General features: G+C 39.7%; 3 protein-coding genes across 4 annotated transcripts in view; 2 read left to right on the forward strand and 1 right to left on the reverse strand.

Annotated features, from left to right (window-relative positions):
* Nucleotides 1–2,352, reverse strand: part of LOC118430315 (zinc finger protein 675-like) — a 50,149-nt gene extending 47,797 nt beyond the window's left edge. The window contains exon 1 of the mRNA XM_035841084.1: nucleotides 2,061–2,352. The gene's annotated coding sequence lies outside the window, so the exon portion shown is untranslated. The remainder of the gene's footprint in view (nucleotides 1–2,060) is intronic.
* A 704-nt stretch (nucleotides 2,353–3,056) lies between these two features.
* Nucleotides 3,057–8,491, forward strand: LOC118430306 (zinc finger and SCAN domain-containing protein 2-like). Of its 2 annotated transcripts, none has more exons than XM_035841058.1 (2): nucleotides 3,057–3,218; nucleotides 4,050–8,491. In XM_035841058.1, the coding sequence occupies exon 2, from the start codon at nucleotides 4,056–4,058 to the stop codon at nucleotides 7,395–7,397; it is 3,342 nt and encodes a 1,113-aa protein (XP_035696951.1). In that variant the 5' UTR covers nucleotides 3,057–3,218; nucleotides 4,050–4,055; the 3' UTR covers nucleotides 7,398–8,491. The 2 variants fall into 2 exon arrangements, with proteins under 2 accessions (XP_035696951.1, XP_035696952.1); XM_035841059.1 differs by having other exon boundaries at nucleotides 3,063–3,233.
* A 1,726-nt stretch (nucleotides 8,492–10,217) lies between these two features.
* Nucleotides 10,218–17,427, forward strand: LOC118430349 (solute carrier family 35 member B1-like). Its single transcript, XM_035841187.1, has 7 exons — nucleotides 10,218–10,523; nucleotides 12,742–12,839; nucleotides 13,082–13,212; nucleotides 13,927–14,115; nucleotides 15,418–15,544; nucleotides 15,764–15,870; nucleotides 16,093–17,427. Exons 1-7 carry the CDS (start codon nucleotides 10,249–10,251, stop codon nucleotides 16,303–16,305), a joined length of 1,140 nt encoding a protein of 379 aa, XP_035697080.1. The 5' UTR covers nucleotides 10,218–10,248; the 3' UTR covers nucleotides 16,306–17,427.
* Nucleotides 17,428–20,051: the final 2,624 nt, after the last annotated feature.

Genomic DNA, 20,051 nt, shown 5'->3' on the forward strand with positions numbered 1-20,051 from the left:
CAACTGTACCAACATACCTTTGTTATGATTCCAAGTTTGACCGGCTAGAATACACTCTTAGCAATGTTGCCTCTAAGCACTACCCTAACCCTAACCCTAACCCTAGCGGTTAGTGCTTAAGTCATATCTCGGCAAGTAAGCACCCGATTTCAAAACGGTTTACAGATTACAAATCTGTACCAACATACCTTTGTAATGATACCAAGTTTGACCGCCTAGAATACACTCTTAGCAATGTTGCCTCTAAGCACTACCCTAACCCTGACCCTAACCCTAACCCTTACCCTAACCCTAACCCTAATCCTAGCGGTTAGTGCTTAAGTCATATCTCACCGCTAAGCGAACGCTCGGTAACCGAAAAGCGACCACATACAATGGATGTTCCAGAATCTTCAACAAAATGTTCGTTTCTTTTGTCACTTGATTTTCATAGTAAATCTCGTAACGAGTAGGCAGAAAGCAATTTGAGTACTAAGAATTATTTCCTTACTTTTCTACAAGGCTCGAAAGTGAATGAAGTGTCCCCTCGGCGAAACCGCTAAGTGAACCCTTCAGTAGCCGTAAAGTGACCCCATACGATGGAACTTTAAAAAAATGTGCGTTTCTTTTGTCACTTGAAATTCATAGTAAAATCCGTAATGAGTATACAGAAAGCAATTTGAGTACTAAGAATTACTTCTTTACTTTTCTACAAGGCTCGAAAGCGAATGAAGTTTCCCCTTGGCGAAACCGCTAAGCGAACCCTCAGTAATCGAAATGTGACCCCATACGATGGAACTCCCGGAATCTTCAACAAAATGTGCGTTTCTTTTGTCACTTGAATTTCATAGTGAAATCCATAACGAGTAGACAGAAAGCAATTTGAGTACTAAAAATTACTTCCTTACTTTTCTGCAAGGCTCGAAAGCGAATGAAGTATCCCCTTGGCGAAACCACTAAGCGAACCCTTCGGTAACCGCAAACTGGGCCCATACGATAGAACTTCCAGAATCTTCAACAAAATGTGCGTTTCTTTTGTCACTTGAATTTCATAGTAAAACCCGTTACGAGTAGGCAGAAAGCAATTTGAGTACTAAAAATTACTTCCTTACTAGCCCAAACCTTCCTTTGCTTTTATGGGCACTTGAAGAACTTCAAGCACCTCAACGTTCGTGAACACGCTGCTTTTATTTACAACCATTCTACAATTAAATGGAATTGCTTGATAATATAATGAAAACGGAATAGATAGAATATTTTCATAACATTAACGCCATACGAGCGATCGCCGTTGTTGTTTATATCCTGGGTATTTGATGGCTGGTCTCTTCCAAGACGTCAGTATATTGGAACTTCCAAGACATCAGTATATTGGAACTTCAAGCACCTCAACGTTCGTGAACACGCTGCTTTTATTTTACAACCATTCTACAATTAAATGGAATTGCTTGATAATATAATGAAAACGGAATAGATAGAATATTTTCATAACATTAACGCCATACGAGCGATCGCCGTTGTTGTTTATATCCTGGGTATTTGATGGCTGGTCTCTTCCAAGACGTCAGTATATTGGATTAAAAATACATATGTAAATCAGCAGACCAAATTACTGTTTAATGTGTAAATCAACCTTTTTCCAAACACCTGCTTGATGCCTACCACAGTGACATCATCGCGATCGCTCGTTATTTAAAATACTTGTGTTGCATGCATTTTATTGAGAAAAATGGCGAGCTCATCACTGATAACACTTGTATATAGATATCTGAACAAATACACAACTTTGCGGTTACCGTCTGCCATTGCTGCAACCGAGCACAACATATCTCCCTGTTTTCCCCATCTTACAAAATTAGGATTACATCATCAAGAATTATAAGGTTAGTCACTCACTTTAAGATGTTCCCCTTGGCTTGTATGTAATTCGATGATTATCAATAAAACTTCACAGAAATGTACATATAGTACATAATAGTGACTTAAAACGTTTTTTTATTTTATTTTGAAATGCTAATTCTTTTTATTTACGTAAATAATTTCATTGATGATAATCAAATTTCAAAGAGGAAGACACCCACCTCAGTAATTCCTATGGTGATGTGCGTAGCACCAGCCGCCCAGTCGTGCCCTCTGCCACACGATTCTTGTTCAAATGACGAAAATTCTGGTGACGGTGTAACGGCCATGACCCAAACGTTTCAACCGTACCACATGCCCGAATTTAACAAAGGAATAACCCCAGATCATCTTATAAGTCCATCGTACAAGTTCACAACAGGCGCCGCCTTCCTTGACTACAAGTGGTAACGTTATCCATGTTTATGAAGCTACAGACAGCAAATTCGATTCTCAAGAACTTGAATAAGTACACGACGTCGACGTGTTTTGATTGTCCACCATCTTGGAAATTTCAAAGTCTCGTACCCAGGACACTGTGAGATTCTAGTAAGGGGTCTAGTAATCTAAACTAGATAAGATAAGAAAGGAGAGAATAGCCAGGGTTCCAATTCCTTCATCATGCGACTTTAAACCGTGTCGTTTATAGCAAGCAGAAAATGTATCTAAACATAGTAGGGCAGGTAGAATTTTATGTATGGCTCTTCTAAGATATTTGGTCCACCTATGAAAATCGTTTCCTGCAACAACTTCTTCCATATGGAGTGTGTAGTAGTACCATTTTATGATATGACAATGAGCTTTATTACTTTATTGCTCGTGCATCTCTACTGAGATGCATTAAACTTGAACATGTTTCAGTGTGGTTATAATTATAATTTTCTGTTTTTTCGTCTTAACTTGGTGAAGTTTTTAAGCATTGTAGATTAACGTTAGGTCAGTAAATAACGGCCCATTATTTTTAAGTGTATGTCATTTTTAACATGCGGGGAACAGCATTATGCATTTTCGTATGTAGCCATAACGAGAGCAGTAACGTTATCATATATTTTTCCATACAGAGAACAACATTACATATGTCTATATATAAACAGCGAGTGTGAAATGTATTTTGTTTCGTATCGTATACAGTGAATAGACTTTTATACATTCGACATTGCATAGGTAATCAGGACACACTTCCGACCTTTCACCTTTGTATACTCGGTCTGACCCCGACTCAGATCCACCATTTTCGGAAAGCCGTGGAGCAGGATATATTCTGTCCCTGCAATTATTACTGACGTCCTGTGCCATTTTTCAGCATTACAGCGAAATTCGTTGTTCAGTTTGGACCGTGGGTACGTGCAGTAAATGTAGGTTTCGTGTTCGGCGCGTTGCTAACGTTACCTTGAATTTCGTACATAAACCTCCTTGGCTTGATACAAAATATGTAAAACTGCTATGTGGCCGCTCGCGTCCGTGTTTGCCCAAAACAAGGAGCTTTTATAAAAGATTATGATTAATGAAATTCTTTAACGCATCCTTTTAACGAGATAGATGCTATCCAGATGTCGGTCGATTTGCATGATACGTGTTGGACCTAGTCTGTGTTGTGTGTGTCCTGGAGCAGTATGTTACAATTGACTATAAATGCAGTATATCAGTTCTCACTCTATGCAGTATATCACTTCTCAGTAATCTATTAGAATTATCCTTAATGCACACATTAGCTAGGAAAATACGCCAAAAAATAGTTGCTCAAGCAACTGGATATGGTTTTGGAAACGGTCAGACGTTTCGGATAGCATCCACTATCCTTTGTCAGTGACACTGGGAAGCTAGGAAAATGTTATGAAAGTAATGTCAAAGCAGTCTAGCTCTATGATTGTATTAATAACTAGCGCCTCTTATTGGCCGGTCATACATTGCTGCGGGGAGTGGCCAAGCAGCCCCTGAAAGTGGAGTTTGCATTACACAGACAAGACAAAACAGACAGACAAGTTATGTATGATCATTGTTACACTGTCTTCACAATGCACTTAATGTCTATTCCCCCCCCCCCATTGCTCCTGTTCTATTACTAGTTTTTTTTTAAATTTCTGTGGATATAACTTTATCTCATGTCCTGTGTTTTCATATATTATTAATATTGTCCCAACTAACTTGTGACTTTTTTTTTGTTATTTCAGTTCAAGATGGAAGAGTACAATAAACCACACTGGACCAATATAGAGTATGCATCACTGACCAGTCATGACAGTCACTGCGCGGATCAGGCCAGCCCTGAGTATATAGGACCCAACTCTAATCAGTTCTGCAACATCATGGCTCATATGATGGCAGCAACAACGGGGACGCCTGGTCCTGGTGAACCAACGACTCGTATGATCGCTGAATCTGCAGATCACGGTGTGGTTGGATCTCGGGAGACAGCCAGGAACACAACAACAGAGCAGCTGGGATCACCAGATCACTTAACGTGCACAGTAACACAGCTAGACAAGCAGCCAAATCCTGATGAGAACACAACACAGGGAAAGCCCACAGACCAAGTCAGCAGTGAAGATGAGGAGGTTCACCAAACAGAAAGCCAAAACTCTGAAGGCCATGATCCATGTACATCATCCTTTGAGATAGCACAGCCACCAAGTCAATCTGAGCAAGGCAAAACAGATGCAGATTCAGACACTGACTTAGCAAAGTACTCAGTATTGTACGGAGGAAACCAAATCTTTATTTGCGATCTGTGTAGCCTCATGTTTATTACAGAGTCGGACCTAGCCCAGCACATCAAGACGCATCCAGATAAAAGTCCCGTGATAAAGCAGCCGCACAGGCGCAGACCTTATAAATCATGGTATGCCAACAGAGTGGAGGAGAACAATAAGAGTGGGTCTGGCGAGAAACAGTTTATTTGTAAAGAATGTGGCTTCAGCACTAATCACAGAGGCAAGCTGATAGCACATGCAAAGACCCATGTTGTCAAGAAGACATATAAATGTGATCAGTGCACGTTTTCTTCAGTCAAGAAAAAGACGATGGACAGGCACATGCTAAAACACGTACAGGAGGGCCCCTTCAAGTGCCGAGACTGTGCATTCACAACATCTGACATAAAAGACATGGAGAAACACATTGGGACCCACAAAGAGCGATACAATTGTGAACTGTGCCCTTTCTCTGCAGTTATGAAGAAGACTTTGGAAAGGCATCTTAAGATGAAACACGCCCAGGAAGATTCTACAGATTCAGAAGCTTCTGAGGCTATGGTTTGTGACGACTCAAGTGACGAGGCAGAAACAGACAATTCAGCAGAACATACACTGGTATCAGAAAGCTGTGAAGGTGTGAATGATGACACACCAGAAAAGGAAACTTTGGAAAATGCTAATGCTATAGTTGAAAATTCTGAGGAGAATCCTTCTGCAAGCACAAATAGTTATCCTGACACGTCACACTCAGCAAGCGGAGATGAGCTTGGTGATGACCACGTACAGGAAGAGTGCCGAGACCTCACGTTCACCACACCTGACAAAGAAGACAGGGAGAAACACATCGCGTTCACCACACCTGACAAAGAAGACAGGGAGAAACACATCGCGACCCACACAGAGTTGCCGGGCAAGCCATACAAGTGTAGTCTGTGCCGTTACTCTGCAGTTAAAGAGAAGACTTTGGAAAGGCACCTTAAGATGAAACATTCCCAGGAAGATTCTACAGTGACAGAAGCTCCCGAACCTACAGACGTTGACAACTCAAGTGATGGGGCAGAAGCAGAAGATTCCCCAGAACAGTCTCTGATGTCAGAAAGCTGTGAAGGTGTGAATGCTAGCACTCCAGAAAAGGAGAAGTTGGAGGATACAGTAGTTGAAACTCCCAAGGATTGTGCCTCTACAAGCAAGGATAGTTTTCCTGACATGTCAGACTCTGCAAGTGCAGACGAACTCGGTGATGATGTCACTGATTCTGACGAAGACTATATTCCTAAGCAGGCAGAAGTGGATGCTACAGAACAGGGTCATCTTGACGAAGATGAAGATGGTGTCCAAAACGTCCCTGACGAGACTCTGGCATGTAAGGAGCATGACTTTGTGACAGACAGCAACGAAAAGCCGAAAGCCCATGGAAAAAAAAGTGAAACATCTGGCGGGAAGCCACACAAGTGCAAGGACTGCAGTTATTCTACAGCATACAAGTCTGATCTCAGGCAACACATGTACAAGCATAATGGGAAGTACCCTTTTGAGTGTAAGGTGTGTGGGTACAAGGCTGCAAGGCAGAAGGAAATGGTACAACACTCCAGGATTCATACTGGAGAAAAGCCCTTTAAGTGTGACCAGTGTGACTTTTCCACAGCACAAAGCAGCACATTGAAGGTGCACAAGATGAGACATAGTGGGGAGAAACAAAACACAGGCCACATGTTCAAGTGTAAGGAGTGTGACTATTCCACAGCACACAGGGCTGATCTTAGACAGCACATGTTCAGGCATAATGGGAAGTACCCATTTGTTTGCAAGGTGTGTGGGTACAAGGTAGGAAAGAGGAATGCCATGGTAATACATTCCAGGATTCATACAGGAGAGAAGCCCTTTAAGTGTGACCAGTGTGACTTCTCCACAACACAAAGAAATTCTTTAAAGGAGCACAAGATGAGACACAGTGGGGAGAAGCCACACATGTGCGATGTGTGCGGCTTAAGGTTTTACACCAAGCCTAACCTTAATGCTCACATGAATAGACACTTGGACATTAAGCCGGAATTAAAGAAGCCACATAAGTGTGACAAATGTGAGTATGCAACGGCACACAAGACACACTTGGCAATACATGTAGCACGCTACCACACTGGGGAAAAGCCCCACATGTGCGAGTACTGCGGGTATCGGACTGTAGATCGATCCAATCTTGCCACACACAAGAAAACTCACACCGGAGAAAGACCATTCAAATGTGACCTGTGTGACTACAGCTCAGTGGCAAAGAAGAAGCTCCAACAGCACATGTCTAAGCACACCGGTGAGAAACCATACATGTGCACGATGTGCGACTTTAGGACAGTGTACAAGCCTAGCCTTTTGTCGCACATGCAAAGGCACACGGGGGAGAAACCATTCAAGTGTGATCTCTGTGACTACCGGGCAGCCCAAAAGAGTAGCTTGAAGTCCCACATGGTTCAGCACACTGGTGAAAAATCACACATATGTCCTGACTGTGGACACAAAACAGCTCATCGTAGTAACCTTCTTTCTCATATGAGGAAAATACACAAAAAGGACATCGAGGAGAAACCATTGAAATGTGATCAATGTGACTACCGGACAGCCAAAACGAGTAGCCTGAAGTCCCACATGGTTAAGCACACCGGTGAAAAACCACACGTATGTCCTGACTGTGGGCATAGAACGGCTCATCGATGTAATCTTCTCTCTCATATGAGGAAAGTACATAAAAAGCACAAGACAGAGGTTTCCCCCGAGTTTCCAAACATGGCGGCGCTCCTGTTCCCTACAGGGAGCGGAGTTGAAAAACTGTAGTGTATTATATGCTTACCATATATGCTTATGGTATAGCTGCACTACCGTTAAATGCACAAGGTGAAAATATCTAAATGTAACTGACTGATATAACAAGGAGTCTGTACACATTAGTTGACGTTAAATGATTTTAATTCAACACCCGCTTTGTTGAGCACATTTAACAGCCATTGCTAGATATGTACATGTACTCACTCATGTCTTTTATAGCAAAAATGTGTATATGCAATCAGTCATGTAGTTCATATTGGCAATATAGATACAGATTTATCCAAAATAAGTCAGTTCTTTAGGAAAATCTTAACATGGATTTTTGTATCTGTAATTGATTGTGAAAGTTTTTGTTTGCATTGATTCTCATTAATTGTTACCTTACCAAGTTATACTGTTTGTATGTCATGACATTTATAAGATTGATTGGTTGGAATTTGAAACATCTCCTCATTTGTGCAGATGACTGCATTTTTCTCAGGCATATGAATATTAGAGTGATTGTCATAAAATATATCCTGTCAGTCAATATTGGAAGTACAGGAGCATTATTGTAAAAGGTTTCTATGATTAGAAATTGAAGAGCCATTATCTTGGGCATGCAGGTAGCTTTGACAGAGATGTACAAAATGGAATGCACATTATGCAAATCAGGTATTCATTCTCATATTTGAAAAGGACATTCCAAAAATTTGGTATTTTCCATTGTAGGACACTTACATACGTAATATGCAAATTAGAGCAGTTGGGATAAAGAATGGGTACCAATAATGTAAATTTGGGCCTCACTTGCACATTGCCATAATTCCTTTGTAAATACTTAAGTAACATGATGAATGCCATTGATGTGACTTCAATGCATAGATTATGTAAAATAGGCAGTCATTTGCAAAATCAATGCTAAAATGTTAAAAGTTTATTTTACTCAAAGGATAGAACTTTCACACACGTTACATAAATTATAGATGTGATTTGGGCAGAGAAGACAATAGAATATGCTAACCACTGTAACTAGAGCCTCTTACTCAATGAAACAGGAAATCATCTAAATAGCTCACGGAGGTATGAGGTCTTCGAACTCTTGTCTGAAAAAGTGCCGGCGACGAAGAAAAGACTTAACGGTATTATTAGCACAAAGTTAACAATACACCGGGATAAACCATTGCATAGAGGTGTGGTGTGGTGGTGTGGTGATGAATTCACCAAGGGCTGAAAAATGACAAATTCATCTTCCACAGAACTCCGTGACAACCTTCTCAAAACAGCACACAGAATAGTTTGCCTCACACGCAATAAGAGCTGTATAGTTCAGTTTCAGTAGTAGTAGTACTAGTAGTTCAGTTACCAACCAAATAAAAGAGAACCAGCTGGGTCAAAGTCCGAAGTTTCAACAAGTGTAAAAAAAAAATAGTGGCCTGCGCAGACCTGGTATATAAGGCCATATAACGTTACGCCAAGTGGTGCCAAGGGTAAATGACCTTGTGTTGGGGGGTCACCTTGATCTAGGAGGTTACTAGTATTACCTCCTTGTTGGCAGCTTCGCACTAAAGCAGTACAAAAAAGGTTATTTGACCTGTTTGCACCTTTGTCCTTCCGAACCTTCGCCAGGTTAGTGCTACTTTTCCCCTTGTTACAACATTTCGCTTTTGTATTCTTTGCACAAATATCGCTTAAAGTTGTCAAATTAAGAGTGTAAACTGTGCATGCATATAGATTGGGGGAGGGTCTTGGAGATTTGTTTTCCTCTGCAGTTATAAAATCATTGCCACGACTTAAATCTTGACTACTAGTAACCAGTGTACGTGTACACGTACTGTCTACTAGTGTTTGGACAGTTTGCAAACCCTCGGCTTATCAGGCATTGCCGGCCAGGGATTTCAAAGTGCGTTTATTGCTTGCTTAAGGCGAGTCCTTCTGGCCTCGAGTTGTGATGGCAGCCCATACGTCTCTGTCAGTCATTAGCCCGTTTGGGCTCTACCGCATCGTTTATAGGGGCTTATAGTTATAGTAATTGTGAAGGATTTTTGGGCAGACAGCTGAAGGAGAACGGATGTTACGTGACAGGCGCTAGCGGCTATATCATCATGCCCTGTCAATTAGCGTAGCCTACATTACCAGCTAGCTAGCTACAAACTTTTTCACCGTTTGGGCTCTACCGCAAGTAATCCTAAGTAAAAGGCGTTGGATCAAGCAAGGCTTTTATTTGTGTGTATTGTCGATCTGATCAATGACAATGCATTACATTTGATTAAGTAATGTCAAGAGTCATGGATAGAGACAATAACATTTATGACCATAACCAGATGAACAGCTTTAAGTTGTTTTATTGATTAACTCAAAATGCTTATCGACTAGCTATCATTGCACCTGTTCTCAGGTGCTGCATTGCCTTGTCTGGGTATTTCTCGACAATTACCAGTAGTAATACCAGTCGATAAGGATTCTACTAAAAGAGGATGAAATCTTGTCCTACAACTGCTTCGAAACCGGGGAACTACGTGGCCACCCAACAAATATCGTGTCATAAGCTTTCATCCAATCACAGTGCCTGTCGTGGCGCTCTGTAAAAGTATGGTCTCAGGGCACTTGTTATGTTGGAAGAGTACATTTAGGTATAGGGTCCATAGGACAACCTGGCTGACATAAACTCAAGCTTAATGCATATATAATCATAATTTTATAGTTTGCCTTGTTATAATTAGTATTTTTCTGTGACTATGGTGTCCCAAACTATGCATTTGTATGCCTTTGGATTTTTCTTACCGCCACATGTATGACAACAACACCCTATTTTTTTAGTGAGATCGTCCAGATCATAACGCACTTGCTTTTTAATTTATACAAGGCGACAGCTGCGCAAATGAATTCAGCTCCCAGCAGCACTAGTACCGGGAAACGGGAAGACAATCCCCTGGAGGCTATGACGTTACCGGCTTCGAACCCGCAACCGCCGGTTGGACTCAAAAAGGAAGACGTGGAAACCGGGGGTCAATCACAATCAGGCACGTCATCAGTACCGGCAGCGGGCGGCATGGAGGGTCTCTGGAACCGCCTGAGCGAGAGAACCAGGCTCCTTACCTGCTTCTTCGGCATCTTCGTGTGTTATTTCTACTACGGGATCGTGCAGGAGAAGATGTGAGTACGATAGGCACACGGAAGTAGATTTCATTTGGTAAAGAAAGCGTCGGAAATGGTGCACACTATTTCTGTGTATATGTGTCGGCTAGAAAGGGGGAGGGGGGCATATATCCGTAAACGTGCAATATTCTTGTACGATGGTGGACAGGAGGGATGCCATAAATTTCAAGTATAAAGTTAGCTTCACACACACGCATACACATGAATGTTTTTGGACTAAGAACCAGGACATGTAACCAAGGATAAAAGATCCTTGATGTATTACAAACGTTGCAAACCAAGGTTGTAACGTGACATATTTTTTTAACGAATATTCAAACATCAGCCTCTTTGCTTTTCTTTATGATTAATATTGCTGTGGGTGTGGGAAGATGATAGCGTTTGTATTTTCTGCAAGTTGTGTTTATGGTGATCATGTAACATGCAGGAATCTGTAATCTTACTAACTTACAAGAAGATGAAATATGGCGGGTCTGCCGAAACACCTCAAACAATCTCAAATGACTCTAATATGCGATGTACATAAGACAACGACGTGTGGTGCTCTGGATATATTCATGGAAAAAAAACCCTGCAGCAAGTCCTAACTATTTACCAATTATTTGGAGTTTGCCATAGAAGGTTGATGTCCAATGTACACTGCATATTAGAGCCGTTTGAGGTTCTTTGAGGTGTTTAACTTTAAGGCAGACGACGGTTGAAAACTTCCCACAGTGATTTAACAGAAAAAATACATTTGGGGATTATTGAAACCCTGCCAGTGCATACATGTGCAATTAGCCTGAGTACCATCCTCCGTAGTGACTGCCGTTAGCTTGCGCAAACGGATTGAGCCAGCAGTCACTACAGAGGATGGTACTCAAGCTATGTGCAAGTGGAACATTACTGGAATTGGGAATGACTTGATATGAGCACATGCATTATCATAAATTTTCCACAGAGAAATCAATGATTAGAAAACAGTTTTATCAACAAAGTATTACGGTAACGGGAGGGGGCCATACTTCGACAGGGGTCCAAATTTCGACAGGTTTTAAAAATCATTGTTGCGGAGAAATGCATAGATGCCTGCACATGAGAAGTACACTAGCTGTAGACTAAACCTTGTTGTAAATAACTACAAAGACGGGGTATGTGTCGAAGTTAGCAAGTCCCACAGATAACGATTGAAAAACTTGCTCAAGTTTGACGCCTTCCGTGCAAGTTGACGAGCGAACGTATCGAGACCATGGACCGGGAAACTCTTGAATTATTCTTCGCAAAATACGACATGTGAAAAAATACCACCACACATAGAAATGATGTTTATTAGCCTTCCGAAAAATAATACCTGTGTTCTGTTCTGCCTTTAACTGGGTTGGATAAACGGAGCTAAAATGATGCCACAATGTTCACGCAGTCGGGGCCCCGCCATTTTACTATCATGCACGAAGGCGGGCGAGCGATGCTCAACACGTTGAACTCAGTCAACCCGTCCGTCGAGCGACAAACATTCAAGAAAAATCGATCCCTACCGACTAAAAAATCCTGTAGCCATTGCTGCTGCCAAAAGACAGGATGAAAAGGCAATCAAGGAAGCCGAAAAGCGAAAATGCCATCACAGTCTAACGTAACAATGCGCTGCCGTTTTGCGGCAAGTTGGTCTCACCGTGAGAGGTAAACGTTTTAACACACCGTATTTGAATAAGTCGCGTAATACAAAATATGACCCATATTTGGTACAAAAAAATTATAATGAAGACTTTTAGTGCTATTCTATTTGCATAAGTTGTTTAAAAATGCACGGCGATGGTCTGGTTGTTACTATGTCGGAGTTTGGACCCCTTTTTTGTGTTGGAACGTTCTGCTAGGACGCAAGCCGAAAACCTGCCGTAAGTTTCGTGCGCTGTCAAAGTACAGTGCGGAAGGCTACTGTCAAATGAAATATATATCTGTACAGCTTCAATAACAGTTATATGGATGTATACAAGATCTTAACTTGTTTTTGATGAGTTCACTGTAAAATGTACATTGACAAAAGCCATGCGCATCCACTTAGAACGGGTGTCGAAGTATGGCCCCCTCCCGTTAACGTTATGTATACAGTAACAGATACTAGTGGGTAACTGGATTGTTACTGTGTTATAGCTGTTTAAACAGAGACTATTATGTTTTGATCACATTTTTTTATATGTAAATTGTAATACATGTAGTCATGTTTTCTGTCTTTTTTCAGAACAAGAGGAACATATGGCGAGGATAAAGAAAAGTTCACTTATGTCATGTCCCTGGTGTTCTTACAATGTATCGTCAATGCAGCTTTTGCCAAAATGAGTAAGTTACCAATCCTTGCTGTTATCTCTTCTGTTAGACTTAGCAGGTGACTTCCATAATCTTTCAGTAGGTGTTTTAATTTTTTGGGGTTCCACTTGTTATCATTTCTTAAGTCTTTTCTTTGAATTCATATCGGGCCAAAAATATATATGAACATATTGGCCTGACTTTAGAGATACATCTATCCATGTATATCTATCATATATATTTATTAATTCCTATGTTGCTGTTTTTGTTTGCAGTGTGTTACTTTGCAGCTCCTGGTGTCAATGACACTACACCAAACTGGCTCTACGGAATATGTTCAACTACCTACATGGGAGCCATGCTGGCCAGTAACCAGGCACTACAACATGTTAACTACCCTACACAGGTAAGGGTTACTATTAACCAGGCACTACAACATGTTAACTACCCTACACAGGTAAGGGTTACTATTAACCAGGCACTACAACATGTTAACTACCCTACACAGGTAAGGGTTACTATTAACCAGGCACTACAACATGTTAACTATCCTACACAGGTAAGGGTTACTATTAACCAGGCACTACAACATGTTAACTACCCTACACAGGTAAGGGTTACTATTAACCAGGCACTACAACATGTTAACTACCCTACACAGGTAAGGGTTACTATTAACCATGCACTACAACATGTTAACTACCCTACACAGGTAAGGGTTACTATTAACCAGGCACTACAACATGTTAACTACCCTACACAGGTAAGGGTTACTATTAATCAAGCACTACAACATGTTAACTACCCTACATGTGTAAGAGTTACTATCGATCATGCATTACAACGTTAACCAGCACTAGTAACAATGCTACACAGGTAAGTAGGGTTTACCACTAGTATTAACCAGGCACTACAACACACAGGAATGAGTATATGCATTTTACGTACATGTGAAATAATTTTTAATTCTAAACTGGGATTTGAATTAAAAATGCAAGCCATGGGATTGTTGCATGTCTATATCAACTGTAGAAAAAGCATTACATATTTTAGGCTTTGTATTAAGAATCTAACTTGATTTGATGTTGATCTGTTTTACCTTTGCATTTTGTACTTGTAGGTATTAGGGAAGTCCTGTAAACCTATCCCAGTGCTGATCTTGGGCGTGCTGCTGGCCAGGAAAAGATACCCCCTCTTAAAGTACCTGTTTGTACTGCTCATCGTGGCAGGGGTGGCCATCTTTGTTTACAAGGACAACGTGCAGGCAAAGGCAGACGACCACATCTTCGGCTGGGGAGAAATTCTTTTGGTAAGTCGAAGACACCCTTTATGTTAAAGACAATTCCATTCTATGTTTATTTGTCAGTGAGTTTGGTAACATCAGTGATCAGGGCTTGAAACACTGGTTGCATATGTGAGAATGAGCAACATACATGGTAATTGTGTGCAAGTTATGGTACTTAGTAATGAACAAGTTCAAAGGCAAAGCATTATACTATGTAGTATACTGATACATTGTGTAACTTGCTTTCCCCTGAAGGCAGCCTTGATTAGTCATGCAGTCTTCTTACTTTGCCCAAAGGAAGGGAAATACTGTCTTGGGCTTGTCTGTCTTTATGCATTTCTGTGATTCCAATATGCACAATGTAGTGACATCCTTCAATTGTTGGTGCCACTATTTATTTCTGGTCAGTGGAAGGGACTCCAAGGCAGTATGACTATGAGTGTGTCTTGGTGTGTCTTCCCTTCTAACCCTGTTGCTCCTCTGGATAACTCAGCAACTTGGTCCAGCCATCTCTTTCTTGGTCTGCCTGCTGGCTGTTTTTATTCAGGTGTCCATTTACATGAAAGATTCTTATTACAGCTTTTGTCTTCTGGCATCCTGTGCAAGTGTCCAAACCACCCCAGTTTATTTCTTCTAACTAATGCCAGTATATGCTCAACTGGCAGCATTTGACGGATGACTTTATTGTGTCTTGGTGTGTTTGTTGTTATTTGAATATTGTAGAGCAGGGGTCTAGCCAGCGTCCGTTTTTCCGTCAATTGACGGAAATTTGCTGCGTCTGACGGAAAAATTTTAAAACCAATCCGTCAACCTTGACGGACAAAAATCCTTGATGGAAGCTACAGGCGGCTTGGGGACGCCGTCCACGGCCGTAAAAGCCACACACTGTTTGTTTTGCTATTGTTATGATTGTTGACAATGTGTGTCGGCGCCCTTTCGCATACGATAATCTCATTAAAACCCGTTTTTCAAGGTCTCAGTTCAGTCCTTCTAATTAATTTTCGCGGTTTTCGCGACGATTGTAATTGGCTGACGGAAAAAAATTTCGAGCTGGCTAAAGCCCTGTTGTAGAGTGACAGGATGTGAGGCAGAGGATGGTGTATTGGATACTGGCAGGATGGGAAGGTTGGTTTGGCCTGGGTCCAAAGTTGTAACCTCAGGCTGGTAGGATGGGATGGTTGTCCTTGCCCGAGTCCAAAGTTGTCCCTGCTTGCTGGCAGCAAAATGCGTAGACAAAATTAGCAATAAATTCTCAATAAAGAAGAAAACAATAAATTTACAAAAATGTATGACACAGATTTCTTGTTTCCTTTGCTCTCCTCACAGTTAGCATCCCTGACCATGGATGGTCTGACTGGAGTGTCCCAGGAGAAGATGAGAGGACAACACCAGACCAACTCTCACTACATGATGTACAACATGAACTTCTGGTCCATCGGCATCTTAGCTGTCTGTAAGTTTTGTCTGTTTTGGTATAGCTACAAGATAATGTTATTATCATGACTAGCACATAAAAAAATTATCATAGTATAATGCAGAAATTTCAAAATATCTATGTGGAGGACTAGTTAATATTTTTGTGGACTAATTATAGGATAGTTTTTCATACTAGTATTGGTTGTTCCAAGTCTATTTTGTTGTGTATAAGATTTTTTCTATTTTATTTTTGTAGGCATTGGAGTGACCGGGGAAGTCTTCTCTTTCCTAAAGTTCCTTGAGAAGTACCCATATGTGCTGGGGAACATGTTTCTCTTCTCCATCACCAGTGCACTGGGACAGGTAAGTAGGAATCTTGGTGTCTGTGTTTCCGGAATAATTGTGATTAGTATAATTTAAGAACAGATGGATGGCTTGTAATGATATTTTGTATGTGGATAGATATTGGAAAGGTGAACGTTAAGGTCAAGTTTGGGCCTCCTTGCAGGTATCTTTGGCACTGCAGTATAACTTCAATTATATCTTTTGTCTTGGTTATACCTGTTTTTCATCCACTTCCCCTAGCTCTTCATCTTTGTGACGGTGACAAACTTTGGCCCGCTGACGTGTTCGATCATCACGACCACGCGGAAGTTCTTCACGATCCTCGCTTCCGTGATCATCTTCCAGAACCCGTTACTCCCGCGCCAGTGGTTAGGAGTGCTTCTCGTTTTCAGCGGGTTGGCCGGGGACAGCTACTTCGGAAAGGCAAAAAAGGTCAAGGAAAATCACAAGTGATTGTTAAGGAGAATCTACTGTTCATTTTACCTCTGGCTCCAACATTTATTGCAGTTGAAATCACCATGGTGATAGAGATTCATGTGTTGTTTCAGGAATGGGGGAATGATATCTCTAAATGACAGGGTAACAGGATTTTACACAGAAAAGTTATTTTTCAAGGCTGAAGATATATTCTGTATGGACGAAAATTGTGGAGTAAGAAATGTAAAGGCTTTGACTTGTTGAAATTGGGTATTGGGATATTTCATTACACAGAAATGCATAAAAATGTAGATTAAATGTAGTTTTCAAAGGCTTTCTTAAGAAGACGTTAAAGGTGTCAGGTGTCATCATTTTCATCTTAAGAACTGCATCCTAACATATTCCTTCAAGGTTTTTTTTGCCAATTCAAGAATGAAAGGCAGTTATCCACTTGAATTTTACAATTATCCTCCTTATAGTTTACTTGTTGTATCTACAATCATTAGCATTAGTTTTGATGTAGAATGTTTCTGTGTCAGTTACTAACAGCCTACTCTGTGGTACTGGAAAATGAAAAGTAATGACAAGTACTAATACAGCTAACCTCAGTATGTAAGTCCTATCTTTGAAAAGGTAAGAAACATATTAGCCTCTATATGTTGCACTGGGATTCAAATGGCATTCATGTACAAAGTAGCTAAGAATGCTTATAAGAAGGTACAATTGGTCTCAACCATTTTATTATGTTTAACAATACAGTTTGCAAAAAAGATCCCCTCTTTCTTTCCATGTAACTTAGAAGAAATGTTTCTCTGTATCAGAACAATTCTGTTTGCCAATATTTAAAAAATTCAATTTTTTGGGGGGTTATTCAATTCTATGATGTACTACTACTAGCTGTAGAGATTTTCTTCCCTTTCGCCCTTTTGTATTGAATGTCATCTGATGCATCAAATCGAACTCCCACCAATTTGATTTGAAATGTCTTGTAACTGCCTGGCGCTCAAATTGTTTTCATGAGATGATATGGAATTCAGCTACAACTTGTACAAGTACTTTCAAAAATGATATCCATACACAGGTAGGTTGATTTGGAGCCCACCTTTAATTAAGAAATTATTCTATTACACATAGAACAGCAGGGCTCGAAATACTGGGTGTTTGTGCACCCAAAATTAGAGCTGTGCACCCAATTATTTTCTGTTGGTGCACAGGGTGCAACCAAATATTTTCTTAGGTTTATGTATGTAAAGATATCAAAGTATACTAGTATACAACATATTCTTGACATCTTAGTGTTAGAAAGATAATAAAAATGTCTGCCATGGTACTTGTTTAAGAATTTGATAGCTTGTAACTAAGTTTTGCTATTAGGTTATTACTTAAATTTAAGTGGTCCACCCAAAAATGTTTGGGCACCCAATTTTTTAAGCTGGGTGCACCAGTGCACCTAATCCCAAAAAGGAATTTCGAGCCCTGAACAGTGTAGAGCTAGTTCTAGAGTGCTGGATATATTCTCAAATGTAAGTTCATCTGTGACAGTAGTCAACATTATGTTACAAGTTTAAACTGTACATCCGTACACAAAAAGGATCTTGCAACTTGATAAGGATCAGAGGACTGATTGAAAGCTTGTTGGTAAGCGCTTTATTTTGTGTAAGGATATAAAGTTTAAAATTCAACATCATACTGTCTATATTGTTTTTTTATGAACTCAATTTCAACCGTATAGGGATAGTTGTTCTTGATGAGTTTGATTTTCTCATGGTGCCAAACAAGTATAATGTAACAGACTGCTGAAGCCAGCCGTATGATTTATTGTAATTTACTTCGAAAGTCTTGTACTTGTTTATTGAGAAAATGTACCTAGGCTACACCAATACATTGATTCCTGTACATGTATTTAGAATATAACAAAGCTTAACTGGAATATGAAAATATACTGTCTGAAACTCTAGGAAATTAGTGTATTTAGATTCAGGTTTCCCTTCTGGCAATATTGTCATTTTGACTTCTTTCTCCATTGTTAAATTATACTGCCCAAGAATCTGGGAAATAAAAATGTTGGTGGCCTTTTGCTTGCCCAAATTCCATGATCCACCACTTTAAGTAACATTAAGAGCAGTTCAATTAAAGATGCCCTAATAGTTGAATAATTATTGTAAAGAATATGATAATCCACACTTACTACAATCATTGATTAAGAGCATTTCTGGCAAGTGTACATTTAGTACATAGAAATCACATCTGTATCTCAAGATTTCATATTTAAAGGTATTGTTTTATTTGTGTAATCATCTGTGACTGTTTTTCAAGTTCATTTGATGTCTCTGAATGTCAAGATGTGCAGTCACACACTGTGCAAGCTAACATGATTCCTAAATGGTATAAGAATGATGGTCAGGACCATTTGAGAAGATTCGAAATACAAAACTTTATCTTAAGTTTGTTCGCTTTCTGTCATTGTTCTCAAAACATTACTGTATGAATGGATTTGTCATCAATATCCTAAGATACATGACTTGTTTGTTAGAACTTGGAACACTGTTACGATAGGTTTCCATGTATCTTGTACTTCCCACTTGTTCCTAGCTGGCCTTTGTTGCTGAGATGTATAAAGTTACATGGAAATCAAACTGCTCAGTCAACACACATTGAACATTTGTGGTGTGAGCTGCTGGGTGACAATTGCCATAGTTGTCCACAAAACATTTTCTATTTGCCAGTTAAGAAGATAGTGTGACAACAATCAGTATTCCTTTTAATTGCATTTTTCCCCGTTTAACAGCCAGCAAAACTCAATGGGTGCCAATGTCATCCATCCCAAAAATCACATGGCCTTCAACCTGAATGTATGTGAATGGTGGTAGTGTTTTTGGTGTGTTTGTGCATACTTTGCCAGTATAATCAGGCTATGGATGGATTGTGATGATATTTGTCATGCCACCTATCTATCCAACTATATCCCTCTAGTCATCCATCCTTCCATCACTTTTGATCCATCCAATATCCATCCATCTGCATACAAGACCAACACAAACAACCATTTGTATCTTGGGTTATAAAATCTTTATTTACCAGGTGATAACCCAGGTCCCTTTCAACAGGTTAAAAACATTTTCACTCATAAGCAAGAAACTCAATAACAATTCTGGGTATAGAAATAAATACTGACATGGAGAGGTTTGTATAAATACTGCATTTTGTCTGTACAATATATTGACAAGTAGAAAAGTATATAAATAGAAAATTCCACAGGTGCAAAAATATACAGATCTGGAAAATCAAAATGAATAATAACAATTTCCACATTTAACAATCATATAGTTCTGGTTTACTGAAAACATTACAACAATGTATTGTTAGTACAACATATATATATAGATCTTTAGTTACATAGTATTACAACAAAAAGTTAATTCCTCTTAATACATATATACATATTTGTTAGTCTTGTGTTAGACAAAAATGTCCCTTTTTCCCATAAAAATAACTTCCTGACAAATATATATTTCTTTTAATATTGTTGGAAAAAAATCCTAGAAAACCTTGGATTTTGAATGGCCATCAAAACTTCTTATTTGAAATCTAACAATCTATTGAGGCTGTATAGTAACTTATCAAATTTGTTCCTTTGCATTGTAAAAAAATCCAGTTCCTTGAAAAAGTGTACAAAAATGTGTATAAACATACTTGAACAACGGACAATTCGCTCAGATTGTCAATTTACTGCATTCATATTTAGGTTCCGAATATTGTTATAGAAAAACTACAAAATATCT

Source organism: Branchiostoma floridae, chromosome 14 (assembly GCF_000003815.2).
Source record: "Branchiostoma floridae strain S238N-H82 chromosome 14, Bfl_VNyyK, whole genome shotgun sequence".
Taxonomy (NCBI): domain Eukaryota; kingdom Metazoa; phylum Chordata; class Leptocardii; order Amphioxiformes; family Branchiostomatidae; genus Branchiostoma; species Branchiostoma floridae.

Bases quoted from the DNA above. Each gene is read 5' to 3' on its own strand.
- LOC118430306 (XM_035841058.1), top strand. From the start codon at position 4,056: ATGGAAGAGTACAATAAACCACACTGGACCAATATAGAGTATGCATCA.
- LOC118430349 (XM_035841187.1), top strand. From the start codon at position 10,249: ATGAATTCAGCTCCCAGCAGCACTAGTACCGGGAAACGGGAAGACAAT. The intron at 13,213-13,926 runs GTAAGGGTTACT...TTGTACTTGTAG, and splicing joins ATGTTAACTACCCTACACAG to GTATTAGGGAAGTCCTGTAA. The intron at 15,545-15,763 runs GTAAGTTTTGTC...TTATTTTTGTAG, and splicing joins CATCGGCATCTTAGCTGTCT to GCATTGGAGTGACCGGGGAA.